At 43.0% G+C, this 22,114-nt stretch overlaps 1 protein-coding gene across 1 annotated transcript in view; it reads left to right on the top strand.

The window, feature by feature from the left end:
- Window positions 1-290: 290 nt before the first annotated feature.
- Window positions 291-22,114, top strand: part of lrp2b (low density lipoprotein receptor-related protein 2b) — a gene marked incomplete at its 5' end in the record, with an annotated part of 61,242 nt that continues 39,418 nt past the window's right edge. The window contains 22 exons of the mRNA XM_079594384.1: window positions 291-318; window positions 941-1,051; window positions 1,195-1,317; window positions 1,407-1,523; window positions 2,452-2,562; window positions 2,658-2,771; window positions 3,006-3,122; window positions 3,240-3,383; window positions 12,331-12,447; window positions 13,197-13,325; window positions 13,685-13,854; window positions 13,946-14,169; window positions 14,264-14,470; window positions 18,338-18,540; window positions 18,654-18,794; window positions 18,920-19,129; window positions 19,483-19,678; window positions 19,827-19,952; window positions 20,122-20,252; window positions 20,399-20,536; window positions 21,327-21,605; window positions 21,698-21,937. Of these exons, the coding sequence (XP_079450510.1) occupies window positions 291-318; window positions 941-1,051; window positions 1,195-1,317; window positions 1,407-1,523; window positions 2,452-2,562; window positions 2,658-2,771; window positions 3,006-3,122; window positions 3,240-3,383; window positions 12,331-12,447; window positions 13,197-13,325; window positions 13,685-13,854; window positions 13,946-14,169; window positions 14,264-14,470; window positions 18,338-18,540; window positions 18,654-18,794; window positions 18,920-19,129; window positions 19,483-19,678; window positions 19,827-19,952; window positions 20,122-20,252; window positions 20,399-20,536; window positions 21,327-21,605; window positions 21,698-21,937 (3,376 nt within the window). The remainder of the gene's footprint in view (window positions 319-940; window positions 1,052-1,194; window positions 1,318-1,406; window positions 1,524-2,451; window positions 2,563-2,657; window positions 2,772-3,005; window positions 3,123-3,239; window positions 3,384-12,330; window positions 12,448-13,196; window positions 13,326-13,684; window positions 13,855-13,945; window positions 14,170-14,263; window positions 14,471-18,337; window positions 18,541-18,653; window positions 18,795-18,919; window positions 19,130-19,482; window positions 19,679-19,826; window positions 19,953-20,121; window positions 20,253-20,398; window positions 20,537-21,326; window positions 21,606-21,697; window positions 21,938-22,114) is intronic.

Here is a 22,114-nt window from a genome sequence, read left to right as displayed (position 1 = left end):
ATAATATATATATATATATATATAAATGTTTTTTTGTTTTTTTTTATGAATGAATAATTAGGATGACAGTAGCCTATTACATTTGAAAAGGTGAGTTTACACTAAAACAAACTACGCAGCCGAGTCGAAATAGTACAACAGAGGCTAGAATTGGTGAATCATTTTTGGGAATCTCTTTATTTAATCAACCATTTGAACGGATCGATTCACTAATGCATCGGACTCTCTAACGCTGATGGTATGGGGCAGGTATGGGGGCATGTTTTAGCTGAACCGATTCACTAGAATCAATGAATCTGAATTTCCACGCCTACAAATGTGAGACAGTTTAGGTAAGTGCATAGAATTGATCCAAAATAGAAACAGCTATAGGCTATAGCGTTTGTACGCGCTACAACGCTTCTCGTTGGATAAAGTAGCTATTTATACAGGATGATCTACATACTGTCAGGCCACTGAAAAGTTAGCGCCGTTAACTTTAGTTTGAAACGCCCCAACAAAATGAGTAGGCTATAGCAGATTTTACTAGACATCGAATGAGCTTCAGATGTTCTGCACAGTAGCTCCTAAATCCATAAACAGAGTTACTCATTGATAAGTTATTCCTTGCAAAAGTGAGATTTTTTTCCAAAATTCCCATAAAAACTTAAGTCATAGTCATTAAGATTACATTTAACAACAACCTTTAGCTTCACGTCTGGCATTTTTCCTGACTCAACAAATCTATGCTAATATGTAATAAGTTGGACCTGAGCAGTGACGGCCAACTCTCAAACCAGCAACAAAACTTTTACAATTTTTATTTATTTATTTATTTAAACGTATTTTAATTTATGAGACATAATATATTGTCATTTGTCCAATTGACACAGGTGCCAAGTGATATTTTGTCAAATTAGATTGCTGGTCAGAAAAAATTAACCCATAATTCTCTGAGCAGGTCAGTGCTCCAGCAGTCAGTTCCAGTGTAGTAATGGTCAATGTATAAATCAAAACTGGAGGTGTGATGGAACAAAGGATTGCACGGACGACTCGGATGAACTGAACTGTCGTGAGTATCGCTGGGTGAACACTGACTTGTTGGATTGACCCATGACAATGTCATGTCAAAGCATCTGCCAAATGCGTAAATGTAATGCACTTTATTATTATGCACAGGAAATATTTTCATACATCTTCTCATTGTATTTTCAGCAATATCAACGTGTAGTTCTGTTGAGTTCAAGTGCCTGACAGGAGGGGAGTGTATTCCTCAAGCGTTTGTATGTGATGGAGAGCCGGACTGCACCGATGGCTCCGATGAGCAAAGAGCCTGCAGTATGTCTACATGTGCCTTAAATGACTGAAATAATACAGTTAATTCAGCAATTATAATGGGAGTATTAACATGACCCTACTGTTCTAAGGTGGTCAGACATGTAGCCCAAACCAGTTCACTTGTCGAGAAGGGCAGTGCATTCCCAAACAATACAGATGTGACCATGTATCAGACTGTGTGGACAACTCGGATGAGAACAACTGCAGTAAGAATGTTTGTAATGACTGTAAAATAAAAATCTGTCACATTCAGAATATTTATATACAAAAAAGTAAATAAAAAACACTAAATTCTATATATAATATAAAATTGAATACAGTTGCGGTCAAAAGATTAAATAGCTCTTGCTGAATCTGCAAAATGTTTATTATTTTAACAAAATAAGAGGGATATTTTTTGTTTTATGAAAGTATATCCTTTATGTAAAATATCTTATTCAGGACAGTACAAAATAAATGAAAAAACATATATATTTTAAATTATATATATATTTATCCTTATTTTGTTAAAACTTTTAAACACAACATTAGTCCTAATTAAAATAAAATGCAAATATAAAAAAACAAAAACAAAATGAGGCTCAAACATAATGTTTAGTAACAAACGTGCATGTTTATTTTAGCACTTCCATCATGGAAACACAATAATGCAGCCTAGGCCTATAAAACATTTAAATAAATGTAGTAAGAATACAGTAAGAATATCTCTTTCTACTGTACAATGAAAATAAATTTGCCATTTACCATTCTTCAGTAGCAATACAGACTCTTACTGATCAAAATATAGAAGCTTAAAAATTCTCATAAAGTTAGAAAATTAAAAGTATTATTTCAATAACTATTTTATAATAATAATCTAACATATAACATATACTTGTTAATGATATTATTTGATCCAGAATGAACTAAAATGTATTGCAAACAGGCCTCTGATGAATGTTACAAAGGTCTTTAGCAATGTTATCTTTACAAGACAAAAGGCATATGACCACTTTTAATTGTCCAATACACATTAAAATCTCAAGATAAATCAGTTACCATTTTAATATGGTATGCTGGTGGTGGGTAATGAAAAAAATCATCAGGTTTTGGAATGCCAATAAAATGCATCACATTTCCTCTTGTTGAATCCAGATTACCCAGCCTGCACAGAGAAGACATGTGCCAACAGTGCTTGCTATAACAACACTCAGCACTGTGATGGGACACTAGATTGTCGAGATGGATCAGATGAATCCAACTGCAGTGAGTGAGAGTGAACTATCAATCAAAGACGCCAGTAAAGCATGTTCAACATTTGACCATCCTTCCATATTCTTTGTCTTTCTTCCCTGAAACAGCGAGGCGTTGTCAGTCGCATCAGTTTGAATGTGCCAGTGGATACTGCATCCCGATGCCCTTTGTCTGTGATCACTGGGATGACTGTGGCGACAACAGTGATGAGCAAAACTGTGGTGGGTCCCACAATACACCTCACCTATTCTACCAAAGCTGCCATTAAAGAAAGTTAATGTATCAGGAAGTGAATGCGGGAGTTTTTGGTTCTTTAATCAGTCAAAATATACATTAGGTCATTAATAAAAGTACCAAACTTACCTTGTTTTTGGTATGTGCTAATACCATGATTTTTGGACATGGTATAAACTTAATGGCCACATAAAGCACTGCTGTGTTGTCTTCTTTGCCAGAGTATCGAACCTGTGCTGGGTCAGAGTTCGCCTGCAGTAATGGGCGCTGTGTGCCTCAGCAGTGGGTGTGTGATGGCATCAACGACTGTGGAGACTTTAGCGATGAAAACGGATGTGGTGAGATTGACACCTTCTGTCTCCTCAATATGCAACAGATTCAATCACATCTATTATATAGTAAAACACATATGATTAATTAGTTAAACCTAAATGCTGAGGATTTCATACTTTCAGACCCAGGTATCCGAGACTGTTACCCTGGTGAATGGCCCTGTCCTGGCTCTTCGATGTGTGTGCCCATATACAAAGTGTGTGACGAACACCCTGACTGCCCTGGTGGAACAGATGAGAGCAACACTACTGCACATCTGACCTGCGGTAAATACCTAAAAGACATTAAATGAAATAAAAAATGTGTAATATGTACTAATAATAAGTAATAAGTACTAATAATGGGAAGGGTTATTACCCTTACGAAAAAGAAGTAATTTCATTATATTTTAAGTATACTTAATGTAGTAAGTATACTAATATCAGTGTACTAGTAGTATTCTTGTAAGTGTACTATTTCAATACTACTTACTTGGGACACTTTTTAGTATATAAAAGTATAGGTTTAAGTGTACTGTAAGTGTAACAGTAGTAAACTTAAAGTGCACAACTAGTTCATAACTACGTTTCTCATTTGTACTGCATCTGTACTAGTGAACTTATGAGTATACTAGTAGTACATTTTTAGTTTATGAAAGTACACTTTGAAATGTTTAGTAGTTTTATACCACAAGTATTCTTGTAAGTTTTCTTTAAGTGAACATAACATCATACTTACATCATACATAATATATAAATAGTAAACTATATGTATACGATGTTCCCTTTCAAAAGCTACAATCGATGCTGCGCTGCTTAGCGCATTGGGAACGTCTTTAATCGTGACCTGCTGTGAATATAGTCGATGGAATCGACCGGAAGTAATATTCCCCGCGACGCGAGGCTATAATTAGATGAGCCGCAGGTGCATCGTCAGGTCTTTTGTCTTCAGAGACCTCTCTGTGTTTGGTGTGCAAGCATTTATCTCCTCTCTATCTACTACAGATCTTTGTTAGGAGTTATTTAGTGACACACTGACAGTGTGCAGATTTTCTCTTTCTCATCTCTCTACGATCTAAAAAGGAGTTTAGAAAAAGTAAAGGAGAAAGAGAAATGTGTCAACGGAGTAAGCGCTGTGTCCCTCCATGTTCTTGTCCTATTCAGAACTGGATACACACGCTTACTGCTTTGTTTGTTTGGGAAAGAGCATGCTGCCCTTGCGTTTGAGCATGGTGAATTCGAGCACAGTGGAATGTTCACAGTTAAAGTGCTTCGCGTTCACTTTGCTTATTTCAAAGGGGTGGCACCTACAATGCGATTGTGGGGCTCGCGTGTCGATCTGGCTGAGGAGCGAGAGACGGGTGCGTCCTTTTCGCTTGCTCTCTCTCCAGATCGCGATGTCCTTTTGCCTGACTACCGAAGCGTGCCTCGGCGCTTCTTCGGCTCGGGCAGAGGACATTTAATCTCGTGAGTTTGCCGCCTACGAGCGTTCCTCCCGTGATAATAAAAGGAGAACTGCTCGGGGCGATCGTTCGTGCAGTGGCCAGACTACACTGATCACAACAAAAAGACACTCAAAGATTATAAATAAAGATGTAAATATAATATATATATTTATACATGACGTGTCTTTGTGCCCTCGACGTCGACCAATTCGACTATAGCGGGTGCAAAGGCACGCGATTATATGATGCTGTCTCAGATTGGAGAGACGCGCGCGAGCTTTCTCTCCCCTGGGATCGTATTATCACATGCATTTTCATTTAAATACAGCCTGTCATCCAGACCGTGTCTGATTGATATTTGGCTGTATTTATTGCTGATGAATTGAATGATGATGAGAAATCAGATATTCAATGCAATATATCAAATGCTTGTAATAATTTATTGTCTGCTGTTCTTTGGCCACATTTAATTCTGAGGGATTAAATATTGAAAAAGCCATCTAAAAAAAAAAAAAAAAAAAATTATGATGGACTTTGAGAGTACCGACTCCGAGCACTTCTCTCGTTATGATAAAGCGTGTAAGAGGTTACTCGAGTTGGTGACTCGTGCAGTGGCCAGATTACAGCTAGACTGTCCTCCTTGAGGATCTCCATGACGTTAACTCGTGCATGGGGAAAACCTTATTCTTTGTGCCCTTGACGTCAATTTATTAGACTATCATGGGGCATGTGCATACGATGATGCGCCAGTCCGAAGAGACGCTCGCTGGCTATCTCTTCTCTGTGGCTCATCGTCATTTAAGGAGTCAGCACTCCCCACCAAGCCGTGTATAATGACATCCATGCTGGTGGGGGTCAGACTGGTGCTGCTCTGCACAATATGGCAGTGTTGCAGGCGTACCAGGCTGATCTGATTTAAAAAAAAAGAGGGCTCAAAAGCAGAGTGTGGCGAGTTGCGTTCCCCCTCGTAATGACTGGGGACCGGGTTGTCGCGCTCAGCAGCCTCATAATATACCAGAGACAGAAATCCTGAGTTTTTTGTCCCAGGTCTGTGGGGGTGTGCCCCTTAGGGATAGGGCATGTAAAATACATCAATCAGCTCCTACCTGACACCCTCACGAAACCACTGTTACATCCCTGCCACCTTTGGTGATTCAGGGGGTAGCGGTTTCCAGCGAAATGTTGAAGGTTCTGTTGTTTCCTGTTATCGCCCAGGACACAGAACATTTAACATTCCCCCAATTCGAAGTATTAAATTTGGTACCCTTTAAAGCGACTTTGGCAGTGTGAAAGCTACTGCCGAGTATCTCTTTTTGTGTCCTAAAGACAGTAAAAGGAATATGTTGCCCTCCTTGTTTTAACGGTGTGTTCCCACTACCACAAAACAGAAGTAGGCGCATCTGCTGTCACAAGAAAGAAATGGGCGACTGCGTCCGTTTTTAGATCTTTGAGGCTTGAACCGTTCCGTAAGAACGCTCAAGTTCAAGATGCTAACTATCAAGTAGATCGTGTTGCAAATTCAACATCACGATTGGATCTTCACGGTCGATCTTAAAGACGCATATTTTCACATAGAAATATTGCCACAACACAGGAAGTTCCCGAGGTTTGCTTTTGGGGGCGAAGCCTACCAATATCGGGTTCTTCCATTCGACCTAGCCGTGTTACATAGACGATTGACTGATACTGGCACAGTCTCAGGAGCTTGCACTTTCGACATCAATATCGATCCACGCTTCTCTCTATGGGGTTGAGTTGCAACGCTAAGAAGAGCGTTCACTCTCCAACGTGCTTGGGGTTTAAATGGGACTCTGTCACCATCGGGGGCACAACTGTCCCCCGCGTGTCAAGACCATTTTTAAACACCCTAAAGCAACATCTGGCTAGGTCAGGATAGGTCTCATGGCAGCTGCGTCCACAGGGATCCCTCTGGGCCTTTTGCACATGAGACCACTTCAGTTGTGGCTCAAATTCACCAAGGGCAAATAGAGGCAAGAGCACGCGTTGGGTGCTTTGTGTCCTTTCTAAAAATCCATGTTTATGGTAAGTCACGCGCTGAACGCTTCGTGTACTTTCTAAAATCCATGTTTATGGTAAGGGTTATGCGCTGTAGCTTCGTTCCCTTTCTACGTGGTTCAGACCCCGGTTCCTCACCTTGGGTCCCACTCTTGGTGCGTCTTCTCGTCGCATAATGCTAACGACAGACGCCTGCCTGTCGGGCTGGGTAGCGGTCTTAAGTGATCGTCCAGCCCAAGGGTTTGGGGAGGCATCATCTTGACTAGCAAATCAATTGCCTCAAGTTGATGGAATATGTATTTCTGGCCCTGAAATACTTTCTCCCTCAGTTGAGAGGCTGTCATGTCCTAGGCTGTCATGTCCTAGTGCTAGAGCGGCAGCCTCTTACTTAAATCACCAGGGAGGTCTACGCTCACGCAATCTGTACAGAATAGTGAGGCAGATTTTCTCTGGGCCCCGGAAAAGTTCCTGTCACTCAGGGCAGTGTACATTTCCAGGGCATCTGAATGTGGGAGCAAATTTACTGTCCGGACAGAAATTACCAATGGGGGAGTGGAAATTCCACCCAAATGTAGTAAAACAGATCTGGACCAGATTTTATGAAGCGGAGGTGGACCTCTTCGCCGCCCAGCGGACAGCGCAATGTCTACTCTTCTCTCTGAGTCACCCAGCCCCCTGGGTCTGGATGTGATTGCGCACACATGGCCCAAAATGCGCCTGTATGCGTTTCCTCCAGTGGCTCTGCTCCCAGGAGTTCTAGCCAGAGTTCGCCAGCAAGGGTCTTGCCTCTTACTGATAGCGGTGCGTTGGCCGAACAGAGTATGGTTCTCGGAGATATTTCTCTCCTCAACGGCTCGCCATGGGCGATTCCGGAGAGGAGGGATCTTCTCAGGCGGAGGGTACGATATTCCATCCCAGGCCCAACCTGTGTCCAAAACAATAGTCCAGGAGGGTGGTGGAGTAGAGGTGGACCCGGGGGCGGGATGGAGGGCCAGGCCCGTGGAGCAGAAGAGGGCCTGGAGACTGCAGCAAAATGGGAGGCCAGGGCGAAGCAGGCAGTGCAGGCGACCAGGGCGGAGCAGGCAGTGCAAGCGGCCCGGGCGGAGCAGGCAGTGCAGGCGGCCAGGGCGCAGCAGGCAGTGCAAGCGGCCAGGGCGCAGCTGGCAGTGCAGGCGGCCAGGGCGCAGCAGGCAGTGCAGGCGGCCAGGGCGCAGCAGGCAGTGCAGGCGGCCAGGGCGGAGACGACCCTTCGGGCGGCCACGGCGTTGAAGACCCCTCGGGCGGCCACGGCGGTGAAGACCCCTCGGGCGACGACCAGGATGAAGACGACCCATTGGATGGCCACGGCGGTGAAGACTCCTCGGACGGCCACGGCGGTGAAGACCCTTCGGGCGGCCACAGCGGAGAAGACCCCTCGGGCGGCCACGGCGGAGACGACCAGGGTGAAGACGACCACTCGGGCGGCCATGGTGGAGACGACCAGGGTGAAGACGACCACTCGGGCGGCCATGGCGGAGACGACCAGGGTGAAGACGACCACTCGGGCGGCCATGGCGGTGAAGACCAAGGAGGGACAGGGACAGACCCTGGCTCAGGAACTGGAACAGACACCACCGGCTCAGGAACTGGAACAGACACCACCGGCTCAGGAACTGGAACAGACACCACCGGCTCAGGAACTGGAACAGACACCACCGGCTCAGGAACTGGAACAAACACCACCGGCTCAGGAACTGGAACAGACACCACCGGCTCAGGAACTGCAACAGACACCACCGGCTCAGGAACAGATTCAGTCTCGGTATCAGGATCAGGATCAGATTCAGGCTCCGGAAGAGATTCAGTCTCAATATCAGGATCAGATTCAGGCTCAGGAACAGATTCAGTCTCGGTATCAGGATCAGATTCAGGCTCAGGAACAGATTCAGTCTCGGCGGGACGAGACTCTGGACTGCCTGACGTGACGTGAAGCTCAGTCTCTGGATCGGCAGAAGTGACGTGAAGCTCAGTCTCTGGATCGGCAGAAGTGACGTGAAGCTCAGTCTCTGGATCGGCAGAAGTGACGTGAAGCTCAGTCTCTGGATCGGCAGAAGTGACGTGAAGCTCTGGCTCTGGCTCGGCAGGGCTGACGTGAAGCTCTGGCTCGGCAGGGCTGACGTGGAGCGTAGACTCGGCAGGGCTGACGTGGAGCGTAGGCTCGGCAGGGCTGACGTGGAGCGTAGGCTCGGCAGGGCTGACGTGGAGCTTAGGCTCGGCAGGGCTGACGTGGAGCGTAGGCTCTGCAGGGCTGACGTGGACAGTTCCTGGCTCAACAGACGTGACATGACGAAGCTCAGGCTTAAGACCATTCTCAGGAACAGAAAGAAGCTCAGGAAGCGTGAAGGCGGCCATCCTGGGAACCAGAATTAGGTGTGGCCGCCTTCTTGGCTGGAGACTCTCAGGCAACGTGGTGGTGGCTATCCTGGGAACCAGAATTAGGCGTGGCCGCTTTCTTGGCTGGAGACCCCCCAAAGCTGCTGCTAGATCCATTAGTTGGTGGGTTCTTCTGTAATGAAGCAGGCTGAATAAAGGAGAAAGCAGGATCTAAGTGCAACAGCTTTAATTAATTAATAAATAAACTTAAACTTAAACTCGGGAACGGGAACAGAAACAGAACAAACAACATTACAACGACAAGAACCCACAAACACTGACACAAGACACAGGGTTTAAATACAGAGGCAAACAAGCTAAACTAGATAACAAGGGGGCGTGGCTAATTAGAAACACCTGGGGAGACTAATAAACAAGAAAAACTACAAAGGACTACAAAACATGGGACAGAACAGGAAATAAAAAAAGTCCACACAAGACAAGTGGAACACAATACAGGAATCATGACATAGCCCCCCACTTAAGGAGCGGATTCCAGACGCTCCTCAGAAAACAATAGTCCAGGAGGGTGGTGGAGTAGAGGTGGACCCGGGGGCGGGATGGAGGGCCAGGCCCGTGGAGCAGAAGAGGGCCTGGAGACTGCAGCAAAACGGGAGGCCAGGGCGAAGCAGGCAGTGCAGGCGACCAGGGCGGAGCAGGCAGTGCAGGCGGCCCGGGCGGAGCAGGCAGTGCAAGCGGCCCGGGCAGAGCAGGCAGTGCAGGCGGCCAGGGCGCAGCAGGCAGTGCAGGCGGCCAGGGCGCAGCTGGCAGTGCAGGCGGCCAGGGCGCAGCAGGCAGTGCAGGCGGCCAGGGCGCAGCAGGCAGTGCAGGCGGCCAGGGCGCAGCTGGCAGTGCAGGCGGCCAGGGCGCAGCAGGCAGTGCAGGCGGCCAGGGCGGAGACGACCCTTCGGGCGGCCACGGCGTTGAAGACCCCTCGGGCGGCCACGGCGGTGAAGACCCCTCGGGCGACGACCAGGATGAAGACGACCCATTGGATGGCCACGGCGGTGAAGACTCCTCGGACGGCCACGGCGGTGAAGACCCTTCGGGCGGCCACAGCGGAGAAGACCCCTCGGGCGGCCACGGCGGAGACGACCAGGGTGAAGCCGACCACTCGGGCGGCCATGGCGGAGACGACCAGGGTGAAGACGACCACTCGGGCGGCCATGGCGGAGACGACCAGGGTGAAGACGACCACTCGGGCGGCCATGGCGGTGAAGACCAAGGAGGGACAGGGACAGACCCTGGCTCAGGAACAGTCACAGACACCACCGGCTCAGGAACTGGAACAGACACCACCGGCTCAGGAACTGGAACAGACACCACCGGCTCAGGAACTGGAACAGACACCACCGGCTCAGGAACTGGAACAGACACCACCGGCTCAGGAACTGGAACAAACACCACCGGCTCAGGAACTGGAACAGACACCACCGGCTCAGGAACTGCAACAGACACCACCGGCTCAGGAACAGATTCAGTCTCGGTATCAGGATCAGGATCAGATTCAGGCTCCGGAAGAGATTCAGTCTCAATATCAGGATCAGATTCAGGCTCAGGAACAGATTCAGTCTCGGTATCAGGATCAGATTCAGGCTCAGGAACAGATTCAGTCTCGGCGGGACGAGACTCTGGACGGACTGACGTGACGTGAAGCTCAGTCTCTGGATCGGCAGAAGTGACGTGAAGCTCAGTCTCTGGATCGGCAGAAGTGACGTGAAGCTCAGTCTCTGGATCGGCAGAAGTGACGTGAAGCTCTGGCTCTGGCTCGGCAGGGCTGACGTGGAGCGTAGGCTCGGCAGGGCTGACGTGGAGCGTAGGCTCGGCAGGGCTGACGTGGACAGTTCCTGGCTCAACAGACGTGACATGACGAAGCTCAGGCTTAAGACCATTCTCAGGAACAGAAAGAAGCTCAGGAAGCGTGAAGGCGGCCATCCTGGGAACCAGAATTAGGTGTGGCCGCCTTCTTGGCTGGAGACTCTCAGGCAACGTGGTTGTGGCTATCCTGGGAACCAGAATTAGGCGTGGCCGCTTTCTTGGCTGGAGCCCAAAGCTGCTGCTAGATCCATTAGTTGGTGGGTTCTTCTGTAATGAAGCAGGCTGAATAAAGGAGAAAGCAGGATCTAAGTGCAACAGCTTTAATTAATTAATAAATAAATAAACTTAAACTTAAACTCGGGAACAGAAACAGAACAAACAACATTACAACGACAAGAACCCACAAACACTGACACAAGACACAGGGTTTAAATACAGAGGCAAACAAGCTAAACTAGATAACAAGGGGGCTTGGCTAATTAGAAACACCTGGGGAGACTAATAAACAAGAAAAACTACAAAGGACTACAAAACATGGGACAGAACAGGAAATAACAAAAGTCCACACAAGACAAGGGGAACACAATACAGGAATCATGACAGCGCCGATGACGTCACCGACCGAGGCTATATTACTTCCGGTCGATTCCATCGACGTGTTTACACACTATATTCACAGCAGGTCACGATTAAAGACGTTCCCAATGCGCTAAGCAGCGCAGCATCTCGTTCCGCTTTTTCAGGGAACAGGGTTACAGTCAAGTAACCCGGAGCGTTCCTATTTAGGTATACATTTTTTATACTTGAAATATACCTTTAACTGTACTTTAACTATTTGCAATTTAAAAACATTTTATTATAATATGCATGCTTTTTTAATCAACACTTGAATGTGTTCAACACTTGTATAATGTACAAAAATATAGATTTTCAGAAAACCATTAAAGATGCGTATTATGCGACCCATATAAAATACTTACATTATTCCAACAGCCAAATTAAGCCAATGCCATGCATAAGTTTCAGAAAAGCGCTTCACAAATAACTAAAGTGCATCGAAGTTTGTATTACCTATTTAATTGTAGTGTATTGGAAATATGAATAGTGGTGAAATCCAATAGATCATCGCCAAAACATGGCATGGATCACTTCGTTGAGGCGGCATTTCTTCCACTTCTTAATACTTTTTTAATACGTTTAATGGATATAGCAAGTTAATTATAACATTATCATTATTATTTCCTGATTATATGTACACAGGTCATAACATAAATATCTTCCAGTGGTGTATGAGATGGGGGATCCCTGATTACAGGACAATTTAGAGTATCTTATTGAGTGTTTATGTTTATTGAGTTTTTACTTCAGTCACATGTTAAAGTTAAAGGTTAAAGTCACATTTTATTAATACTCATGATGACCAGATGTTCTTTGATGTGAGTTTCATATGTTATGCATGTGAGTGACAGACAGGCTGTGATCACTCAGCTGCCCCAGATACTTACACTAACTAACTACCTCTAATAACACTCTCTGTCCTGTAGGTTTAAACCAGTGTTCTGCTCTGAGCTGTGAGTACCGCTGTCATCCCAGCCCGCAGGGTGGAGCCTGCTACTGTCCTGACGGCTTCACTGTGGCCAATGACAGCCGCACCTGTGTGGGTCAGTGCATTAGACCCCTTTATTAACTGATTGCAGATCATATTTCTGTCTAAATCTGGATAATATCACATTATACTAGACAGAATAATCTCTGTGAGTTTATACAATCCAGTTTTACAGAATAACCCTTCATTTATTGGATTAGCACTTTAAGACGGATTTAGCATGTGGGTTAATGACTAATAAGGTTGTCTGAGATTATGAAAAGGAGAAATCCTTTAAAAATCTAGTTCAAAATGCAAGTGTCAAGTTCTCAGAAATGTCATTTTTGTATTCAGATTGCTTTCATACATTTTTGATAGATATTTAGTGGTGTTAAAATGATACAATGTTACACCTTACAACTCAAATGCATGCGATAATACATAATCATTGTTGTTTAAAAAAAAAAGAAGTATATTAGGTATTATAGTTTTCATTTTACACGACAACAAAATGGCTTCTTGTCACATGACAATAAAATGGCTTCCTGCAGTTTGGTTTTGCAGCACTTTGATTTCATGGACAAAAGTTAAAATATTAATCATATTTTTAGACAGATTTACTGCTTTTTTAAAAGTGAAATTATATACAATCTCTGGACTTTTCCACCATCTAGACATGACTTTAATCCCAACAAAAATATCATAATGACTTTTAATTCAGAAATGTAAAATGTGTTCAAGTCGAATGCATTTATGATTAACTTAATAAATCTGGACAAAATAAATTAATCATGTCATTGACCCATGTATGTGGTTCATCCTCAGACTATGATGACTGTAAAATTTGGGGTATCTGTGATCATTTCTGTGAGGATCGCCCAGGCACACATCATTGCAGCTGTGCTGATGGATATTTCCTGGAGCAGGGTCATGTCTGCAAGGCCAATATTTCAGGTGAGTGGAAAATAGAACTGAAAATGCGTTTAACATGCTAAAATGTGTCAAACATAATGCTTGCCTTAATGATTGGTATTTCTAAATTGAATTCTAATGTAACTGTTTGAGTTCGAAATTTTAATACAGGATCACAGCAGCCCTTCCCACAATTCTAGGAATTCAAAGCAATTTAGTAAAATATGTAATTTAGTAATAATAATGCAGATAAAAATAGAAATGGTATATTCATATAGTCAAATGTCATAGTATTATAGTCAACAGTTATTTCACTTTTTAGGCTGCGCACAGCATTTTAGAATTGTATCTACATTTTCGATAGTACGTTGTAATGTCTCTTGTCTTCTTGGTCCTCACAGGGGGTTTACCACAGCTGATCTTCACAGATGGGCGTGATATCAAGATGGCAGATATACATGGGCGGTTTATCAGACTTCTGGTCCAATCAGATGGTAAAGGTTACGCTGTGGGTGTTGGTTACAACTGGCACACTCAAAGGATCTTCTGGACAGATACCAATTCTCAGAAGGTGTTTCATGGTTTATAGTGTGAAATTACAATGTACCGTAAATGTGAATACAGATATGTTCACAAAAAATAAAACAACACTTTTTTTTCAGGTTTATTCCATAAATTTTGATGGTAGTGATAAGATGGAGGTGCTGTCTGAAGCAGTGCACAATGCCCAGAATGTGGCTGTGGACTGGATCAACTTCAAGCTGTACCTGGTTGAGGAACGTGTGGAGAGAATTGAAGCATGTGATTATGATGGGGGAAACCGTGTCACGCTGATCGCAGAAAACTTGGTGACTCCTCACGGGCTTGCTCTGGACCCAACTGTGGGGTAAGTACAGCTTGTGTGTTGATGTGATTCAGTGTGTTGTAAAGGAAACTTTAATTCATCTACCTTGTCTGATTGCTCTATCCTGTTCCTACAGATACATGTTCTTCACAGACTCTGGCTATAACACAGATAATGTAAAATTGGAGCGGGCCTTCATGGATGGTAGTAACCGGTTTGAGTTGGTTAAGACCAGACTGGGTTCCCCTACTGGAATCACCTTGGATTTGGTTACCAAGAGAGTTTACTGGACAGACAGCCATTTTAACCTGGTAGAGACCATCACATATAGTGGCTTGGACAGGTATTATACTCCACAACTCGCTATTTTAAACCTTTTAGGACCATGTAAATGAGTGGTTCTCAACCAGGTGGCCAGAGCCCACTAGGAGGCCTTAGCAAATATCCAATATCCTCAATATGACTTAAAATTATTTAAAATAAGGCAAAACAAGTACAAATCAGGATATTTCTTTTTTTATTGCATCTCCTCAAAAATAGTTTTATATATTTACTATTATCTCATCATCATGGTCAAATGTATCCACCTTATTTTTTACTAACCTGATTGTCTATTTATCTTTACATTTTAATAAACAATGTTGGATTATTCTAATTACTGGTCTATAATGAGCACAAAAAGTTTGTACGCATGCTCTTCAGTTGGCATACGCATAAGAACATGAGACAAAATGAGACCGGATGTGCTTTTATTCTTTCCTCGTTGTGACGTCACATCAGTTTTTGTCTGTATAAATCCCAATTTGTTCCTCACTTTTGACATAGGATTAAATTGTCTCAGGTTACGACTGTAACCCTAGTTCCCTGATAAGGGAACGAGACGCTGTGTCGATAACGCTTTGGGAATGCCCCTGCGTGATTGCGTCTGAAGCACTTTTCAACTAGTCCAATGGCGAGAGTGAGCGTCACAGGAGGGTCATGTCACGACCAGGAAAGGATAAAAGCACATCCGGTTTGACCGGCGTTAGCTTCCGTGCCTCAGCAAGCACTCTATGTTCATACTGTCTGTCTTATTTATTGTTGTTTGTCACTATATCAGTCACAAGCATTTATATTATGGCGAGCAAACCAAACTTTAGATTGTGTGTTCCTCACTGCCCTCGTTTCATAATGCATGGGGATACACACGATTAATGTGTTGTTTGTTTGGAACGCAGCATGATCTGTCAGCGCTCGAGGGCTGTGAGCATTGCGAGTTACTTTCGCTTTACTTGCTCCGTTCCCACCTGTCACTCGAGGGTGTTCAGGCTCGCATTCCTCGCAGTCCTGGCCCCGTTGTTGCGTAGTACCCCAGAGTGCAGTCTGGACGATGGGGCGGGGCGACACTTTGGGGCGGGGTTACACGTGTCGCTCCGCCCACCAACAATTTAATTGGCTTATTATACCGCAATCTTATTGGCCTAGATGATTCAAGCCTGAGCATGCGCAGTCTTTATGTACTATTTTTGTGAATGATTTGTCCATATTAAAGACATATTAAATGCTAACTCTAATCGTATATTATCGGTTTACCATGGTAATTTAAGATAAGATTTATTGGCTAATGTTTTATTGTTAAGACAAAGAATAGACAAAGTTTAAAAATAAACGCTTGGTGACAGCACCAGTGTAGGCCTAACGTTAGAGTTGTTTTCATATTTCCATCAGGGTCGGTGGATCAGCTCAAACTCAGGATTTTACGCAAATTATGATAAATCGCTGTATTAAAGGAAAGACATCGGACAAACCCGAACGCAAGCAGCTAATTTAAAATTTTAAATGTAATTTTTTTAAATTTAAAACACGACTGTTTTTTGTTGATTTTTTAAAACGAGATTTGTTCTCTAATGCTTGCATTTTTTGGCACAAAGAGCAAATAAAATTTTAAATGGCAAACTCATATTTCCATGTTGTTTACCTGTTAAAAATAGTTTCAAATATTAACACTGGCATAGGCTATAGCTGTAGCCTAACTATTAAAAAAAAATCACCGCTGTAAATCTGTGCATAGGCCTATAGCCTAACAGTAGCCTACTTCAAATAGTTACTTATTTATACCTACTTATTTAAATTGAGCACATAAATAATAATATTTGCTATAGATCGACATAATAATATCTGTTTTAGTAGATTTTTTTTCCCTTTTCACCTGCACTGCAGGTTTTTAAATTTCCATTGTACGAAAAAAAATAAAAATAAAAAAATTGGCCAGGGCTTGTATTATTTGGTAGCCTATTATTGTCTTATTTGTCACTTTCGGAACTGTGTCTTACTGAAATACAGTGAATTATCATTAGGTAGTGTACAACCCCGAGTTTATTTTGTTCACCAATCCTAATGGAAAAATGAAGAAGCATAAATTAAGGATGTAAAATGACGCAGCCCTGCATGGCATGCGGAAAATATTTTCTACTATCAGCTTAATAGGGTATCTATCCTTGCAATGCTAGTAATTTAATGCAGTCATGATCATTGCTCACTTAAAGTGCCAATGACTTATCTGCTGGGTAAATTAATAAATATAATTTAGCTAAATCTAAAACATTGAATATCAGCAACATATTTCTTTATATTGGCCTGCTCTAAAACTGCTCAATATTAATGCTTAGGCCTATATTACTTTTTGTAAACCTGCTATAAAACGATGTGAATTGAGCACTATACAAAATGTTTTGACTTGACTTCACTTGATATAGACCTAGGTATCGTGGCCACGAATGAAGAATTCGTTCCCCAGATTTAGCAGCACGTATAGGCTATATTACACGGCGGTCTGCCTTTGAAGGGATTGTTTGTTGTACAGTAACTTCATTTATTAAGTCGTATTAACTGTAACTCGTATTAAGTTAATAAAAACATTATTTAATTGATCGTTACTGAAATCGCCATGCGTAGTAGCCTACGGCCAAACTGCGTAGAAGATCATTCATAAACTCGTACATAAAGGAATGCGCATGCTCATGCCTCAAGTGTCTACTCCAATAAGATTGCTGTATTATAAACAAATAAAATTGTTGGTGGGCGGAGCGACATGTCGCCCCGCCCCAAAGTGTCGCCCCGCCCCATCGTCCAGACTGCACTCTGGGGTTACTCGTTGTTGCCGAGACAGCACGGAAGCTGGTATTGTGGGGTTCGTAAATGGATCTCGCGGAGGGGTTAGAGACGTGCTCTCTCAACTGAAGTTGTGGAGAACATACTTCACTCCAGAGCTCCCTTCACGAGGAAACTGTATGTATTGAAGTGATGGGTTTTCACTTCATAGTGCGGATCTCGGACAGATTTGTACAGTGCTGGAGTTACAGCGGGTTTGTTTTCAGCAGGGTGATCCCCTTCCACATTGAAGGTGTACGTGGCGGCCTTAGCTGCCTACCATGTCCCGTTTGGTGGTGTATCCCTGGGGGAAACCCGTTGATGCACGTTTCCGCCGTGGTGCTTGTAGGCAAGGACAGGAGTATGGCGGCTTATTATATAAAGAGGTATCCCTGCAGGATGTGGTATGCGGCAGGCTGGTCCTTTCCACTCACATTCGTAAGGTTTTACAACTTCGACCTGGGCGATGCCCCAAAATCACAGGTGCTCTTGTCTTAGTTGTGCTCTCAGTATTCACACAGACAGGCTCTGGTTCGTATGGCATTCGGGCATTCTCGTTCCCAAAGCGTCATCGACGCAGCACGAGTTCCCTCGAAAGGTAACGTCTCAGGTTACAACTGTAACCCTAGTTCCCTGAGAAGGGAACGAGACGCTGTGTCACTTTGCCATACTCCCTGCATTCCTATAAATCGAAGCTAACGCCGGTCATACTTCTTCTGAACCATAAAGGGTTATTTGTGGGCATTCTGTTGGTGGAGTTGATGCCCTTGTTCACATTGCTCTCAAATTTAAAATGAAATGCGATTTATAAAGTGGGATGCATTTAGGAAAAAAATGTTGTGATTATGGACATTTTATCAATCGTTCATATGATCATTCAAGGATTTTTAAAATCCTCATCAAGTAAATCATGAAAAAATGACTGTCATGGGGCCTTCAAACATTATTGTGGACTATGGGGGTCTTTGTAGACAAAAAGGTTGAGAACCACTGATATAGTGCTTTAAAAAAAAAAAAAAAAAAAAAAAAAAACTGATTTCTAAATTTACATTTATATTTATGCTCTCAAATGTGCCATTAGGAAAACAGTGCTGAATGGAGGTCATCAGGTCCCACATCCTTTCGGTATTTCAGTATTCGAGAACCATGCCTTTTTCACTGACTGGGTCAAGATGGGTGTGATTCGGACCAACCGCTTCAATGGCAGTGAGCCGACTTTACTCTACCGCTCTACTAACAGGCCTGGACAAATTGTGGTTTCCCATCCAGCTCTTCAGCCCTTCGGTGAGACAAAGTTGAATGTTTATAATACAAACTATAAAATACTCAGAAGGCCATTAACAAATGAACAAGGCCAATGCTAAGTATACATAATAATTGGCCTTTTCTGACCGCAGTCATAAACCCATGTGGCAGACACAATGGCGGGTGTCAGCAAATCTGCCTTCTGAGTCACCGCACTGACAACGACGGACTGGGTTACCGCTGCAAGTGTCGCCTAGGATACGACCTCCAGGATGACCGCCACACTTGCTTTAGTGAGTGACAGACAGAGCCTGCCCGGCACATCATGAACCTCACTGTTTGTTTTGTTTGTTTACAGGGTTTATTTTCAGTTCAACTGCACCAGATCCTCTGAAACAAACATTTCTGTCTCTTTCAGAGATTAAAGATTATTTACTGGTGGCTACTGCACAAGCGGTCAGGGGGATTCCTCTTAACGTGTCTTCTCAGGAGGATGTCACCCTGCCGCTCGCTGGCATGGCCGAAACCTTCTCTGGTTCTGGAGTGGAGTATGATGGGTCTGTGGAGACCGTGTTCTACAATGACAGAATGCGACAGCTCATTTACAAATCACCCATCAATGGCACCAGTGAGTCACTGAAAAACACACAGCTTTTTTTATTTTTATTTTTACAATTGGATACTAAACTGTTCAATGTTTTCACACTTTTTTATGCAAAGTAACATCTTTGATTGAATCCAAACAGCAATGTTAAAATTAATCTGATATTATAAATAAAACATGGAAAAACAATAATTCCATAAATGTAGTATTTATTACTAAATTAATTGTTAAATGAATTTTAAATATTTATTATATTTTTTTTTACAAATATTTATAAAATCAAATCTAATTCATATAAAAAATTATAAATAGATTTTCACCATTTTCATTAACATTTTAATAAAATATAAAATCATTATTTTGTGGTTATATCTCAGATCATGAGATCCTGACAGGTTACAGAGTGGGCTCTGTGGAGTCAATGACATATGACTGGACCTCTAAGATCCTCTTCTGGATATCCAGCACATATCGCACCGTCTCAGCTTTTAAAGTAACAGATGGATCAAGACGGGACATTGCTGTTAAAAACTTGAAATACCCCCGGGGGATTGCTGTGCATCCCAGTGCAGGGTATGAGGCATCATGGGCAAGAATACATAATTCAGAATACCATTTTGTGCTAAATAAAACATCTTTATAATGTAGTGTAAATACAGAATAACTTAATTACATATGAGACCTAAATAATCGAAATAAAGCTCTATTTTGCGAATTTTAGATACCTCTTCTGGTCGGATTGGTACCGTCCAGCTGTGATCACCAGAGCATACACAGATGGAAGCAATGCTGTTCCTCTAATTAACACAACACTTGGCTGGCCTAACGGACTTGCTGTGGACTACCTGTAAGGAAGTCCTTTTAAAATCAACCATTTGATTTCTGAAATAGTTTGTAAATTAGATTTTATTCACTTTCCATTCATATTTCATTCCGACACAAAGATCAGTTTGGACAATTAAAACAGAGGGCTAAAGGCTGTGTAATGTGTCTTAGATGTTTGTTGTGCTCCACAGGATGGATAGGCTATATTGGGTTGATGCGCAGCTAGACCGGATCGAGCATGTGAGCATTGATGGGCTTGACCGACAGGCCTTCTCCAGCATTGGACAAATTACTCACCCTTTCTCACTTACGATACACACAGGTTGTCACTTCTGTTTCTTTATTTATTTCAAAGCCAGATTATAATGTTGATGTTGAGATGATTTTAAACTACAAAGACTGTTATAAAGCATTTTTTTTATATTTCTTCCACTTGTCACTGACTGATCTGTCTCCACCATTTGTTAGATCATTTGTTTGTGTCAGACTGGAGGACAAATTCTGTTTTTCGAATGAGGAAGAGGGATGGTGGGGAAAATATAGTTCTCCGAAAGGGCATCTCAGGTGTAATGAATGTTAAGGCCTATTCAGCTGATCTCCAGGACTGTAAGTGACACAGATAAGCTCTTGCTTACTAAACTGCTGTCTTTTTATGCAATTCACTGGAATTGCATCAATTTTTCTGCACTATTTCGACATGTTTCGACATGATGACTTTGGGTCAATGAATAATACACTCTAAAAAATGCTGGGTTGTTTCAACCCAATTTTGGGTCAAATATGGACAAACCCAAACGTTGGGTTAAAAATGTAATTTAAAAATGTAACCCAACGGCTGGGTTTGTCCATATTTGACCCAAAATTGGGTTGAAACAACCCAGCATTTTTTAGAGTGTAAGAGCAAATATGAAAAAAGTAGATCAAGAGGAAAAAATAATAATGTACTTTTTTTTTACATAGTATCATTCTTTTAATTAATTTTTTCCCCTTCATTATGATGTCCGCAGTGCCGAATTCACTTCATATTGTGACAGGCAAAATAAGTTTTAATTGTCTTACATTGTTTTATCATGAGAGTGAAATAATAATAAAAAAATAATTGGGCCCCCTTGGACATGCGAGCATAGGCACATGCCTAGAATGCCTATGAATAAATCCGGCTCTGTATTTTCGGCCATCCAGACATTTTACAATTTTTCACCCCAAGGAATTTTTATTTTTATTTTTTATTCAGAACTTAAATGCATTCCCATCATAGAAGAGGTGTATTCATGTTTTTAAATAAGCAAATAGATTGGACAAAAACATTATCCTTGTACTTGTAAGATGTAAAGTGTTATTTGTCACATGCAAAGTAAGTGAAAATCAACTACTGTTATCTCATTGCTGTGTACAGTATTCAAAAGCAGATGCAATCTGATTCCAAACGGCCGCTGCAGCCACTTCTGTTTCCCTACGCCTGCGTCCAGCCGTGTGTGCGGATGTCCCTACGGCATGAAGCTGCAGGACAACCAGAGAGACTGTGTGAAGGATGACACTGAGCCCCCACCAGATGATAACTGTGGAGACTATGCTTTTCCCTGCGACGGGGGCCGATGTGTGCCAAATTCTTACCGCTGCGACGGTGTGAACGACTGCGTCGACAAAACAGATGAAGCCAACTGCACGGATCCAGGTGTGTATGAACATGTGAGTGTGCTTGAGCACCACCTGAAGACCTAGACATGTCTATGAACATCTCACATCTCATTTCACCTTTTTAATCAGGTACAACCTGCTCTCCATATGCCTTCACCTGTGGGAACAAGCATTGCATCCCTGCTAGATGGCGCTGTGATGGACATGATGATTGTGGTGATGGTACCGACGAGGATAACTGCCCCACACGTGGTCCAACCACCTGCCCATCCAACCTCTTCGCTTGCACCAATGGAAACTGCATCCCAAAAGCGTGGGTGTGCGATGCCTTCAACGACTGTGGCGATGGTTCTGATGAGAGACAGTGCAGTGAGTATTGAAGAATTTAAATGTATGGGGTGAATGTAGGGTCAGTGAGTATGCATAAATATTTATTGTCAAAGACCTTTTGATATAAAAATACACTCTAAAAAAAGCCCTAGCACTGCCCATGTACACAAATTTGACACAGCAATACATTAAGTTAATTATTACCACTGTCATTCT

Source organism: Phoxinus phoxinus, assembly GCF_949152265.1.
Source record: "Phoxinus phoxinus genome assembly, chromosome: 21".
In the NCBI taxonomy this organism is placed as follows: Eukaryota; Metazoa; Chordata; class Actinopteri; order Cypriniformes; family Leuciscidae; genus Phoxinus; species Phoxinus phoxinus.
The sequence above is the reverse complement of the archived record's forward strand: the minus strand, read 5'-3'. Positions and strand labels throughout refer to the sequence as shown.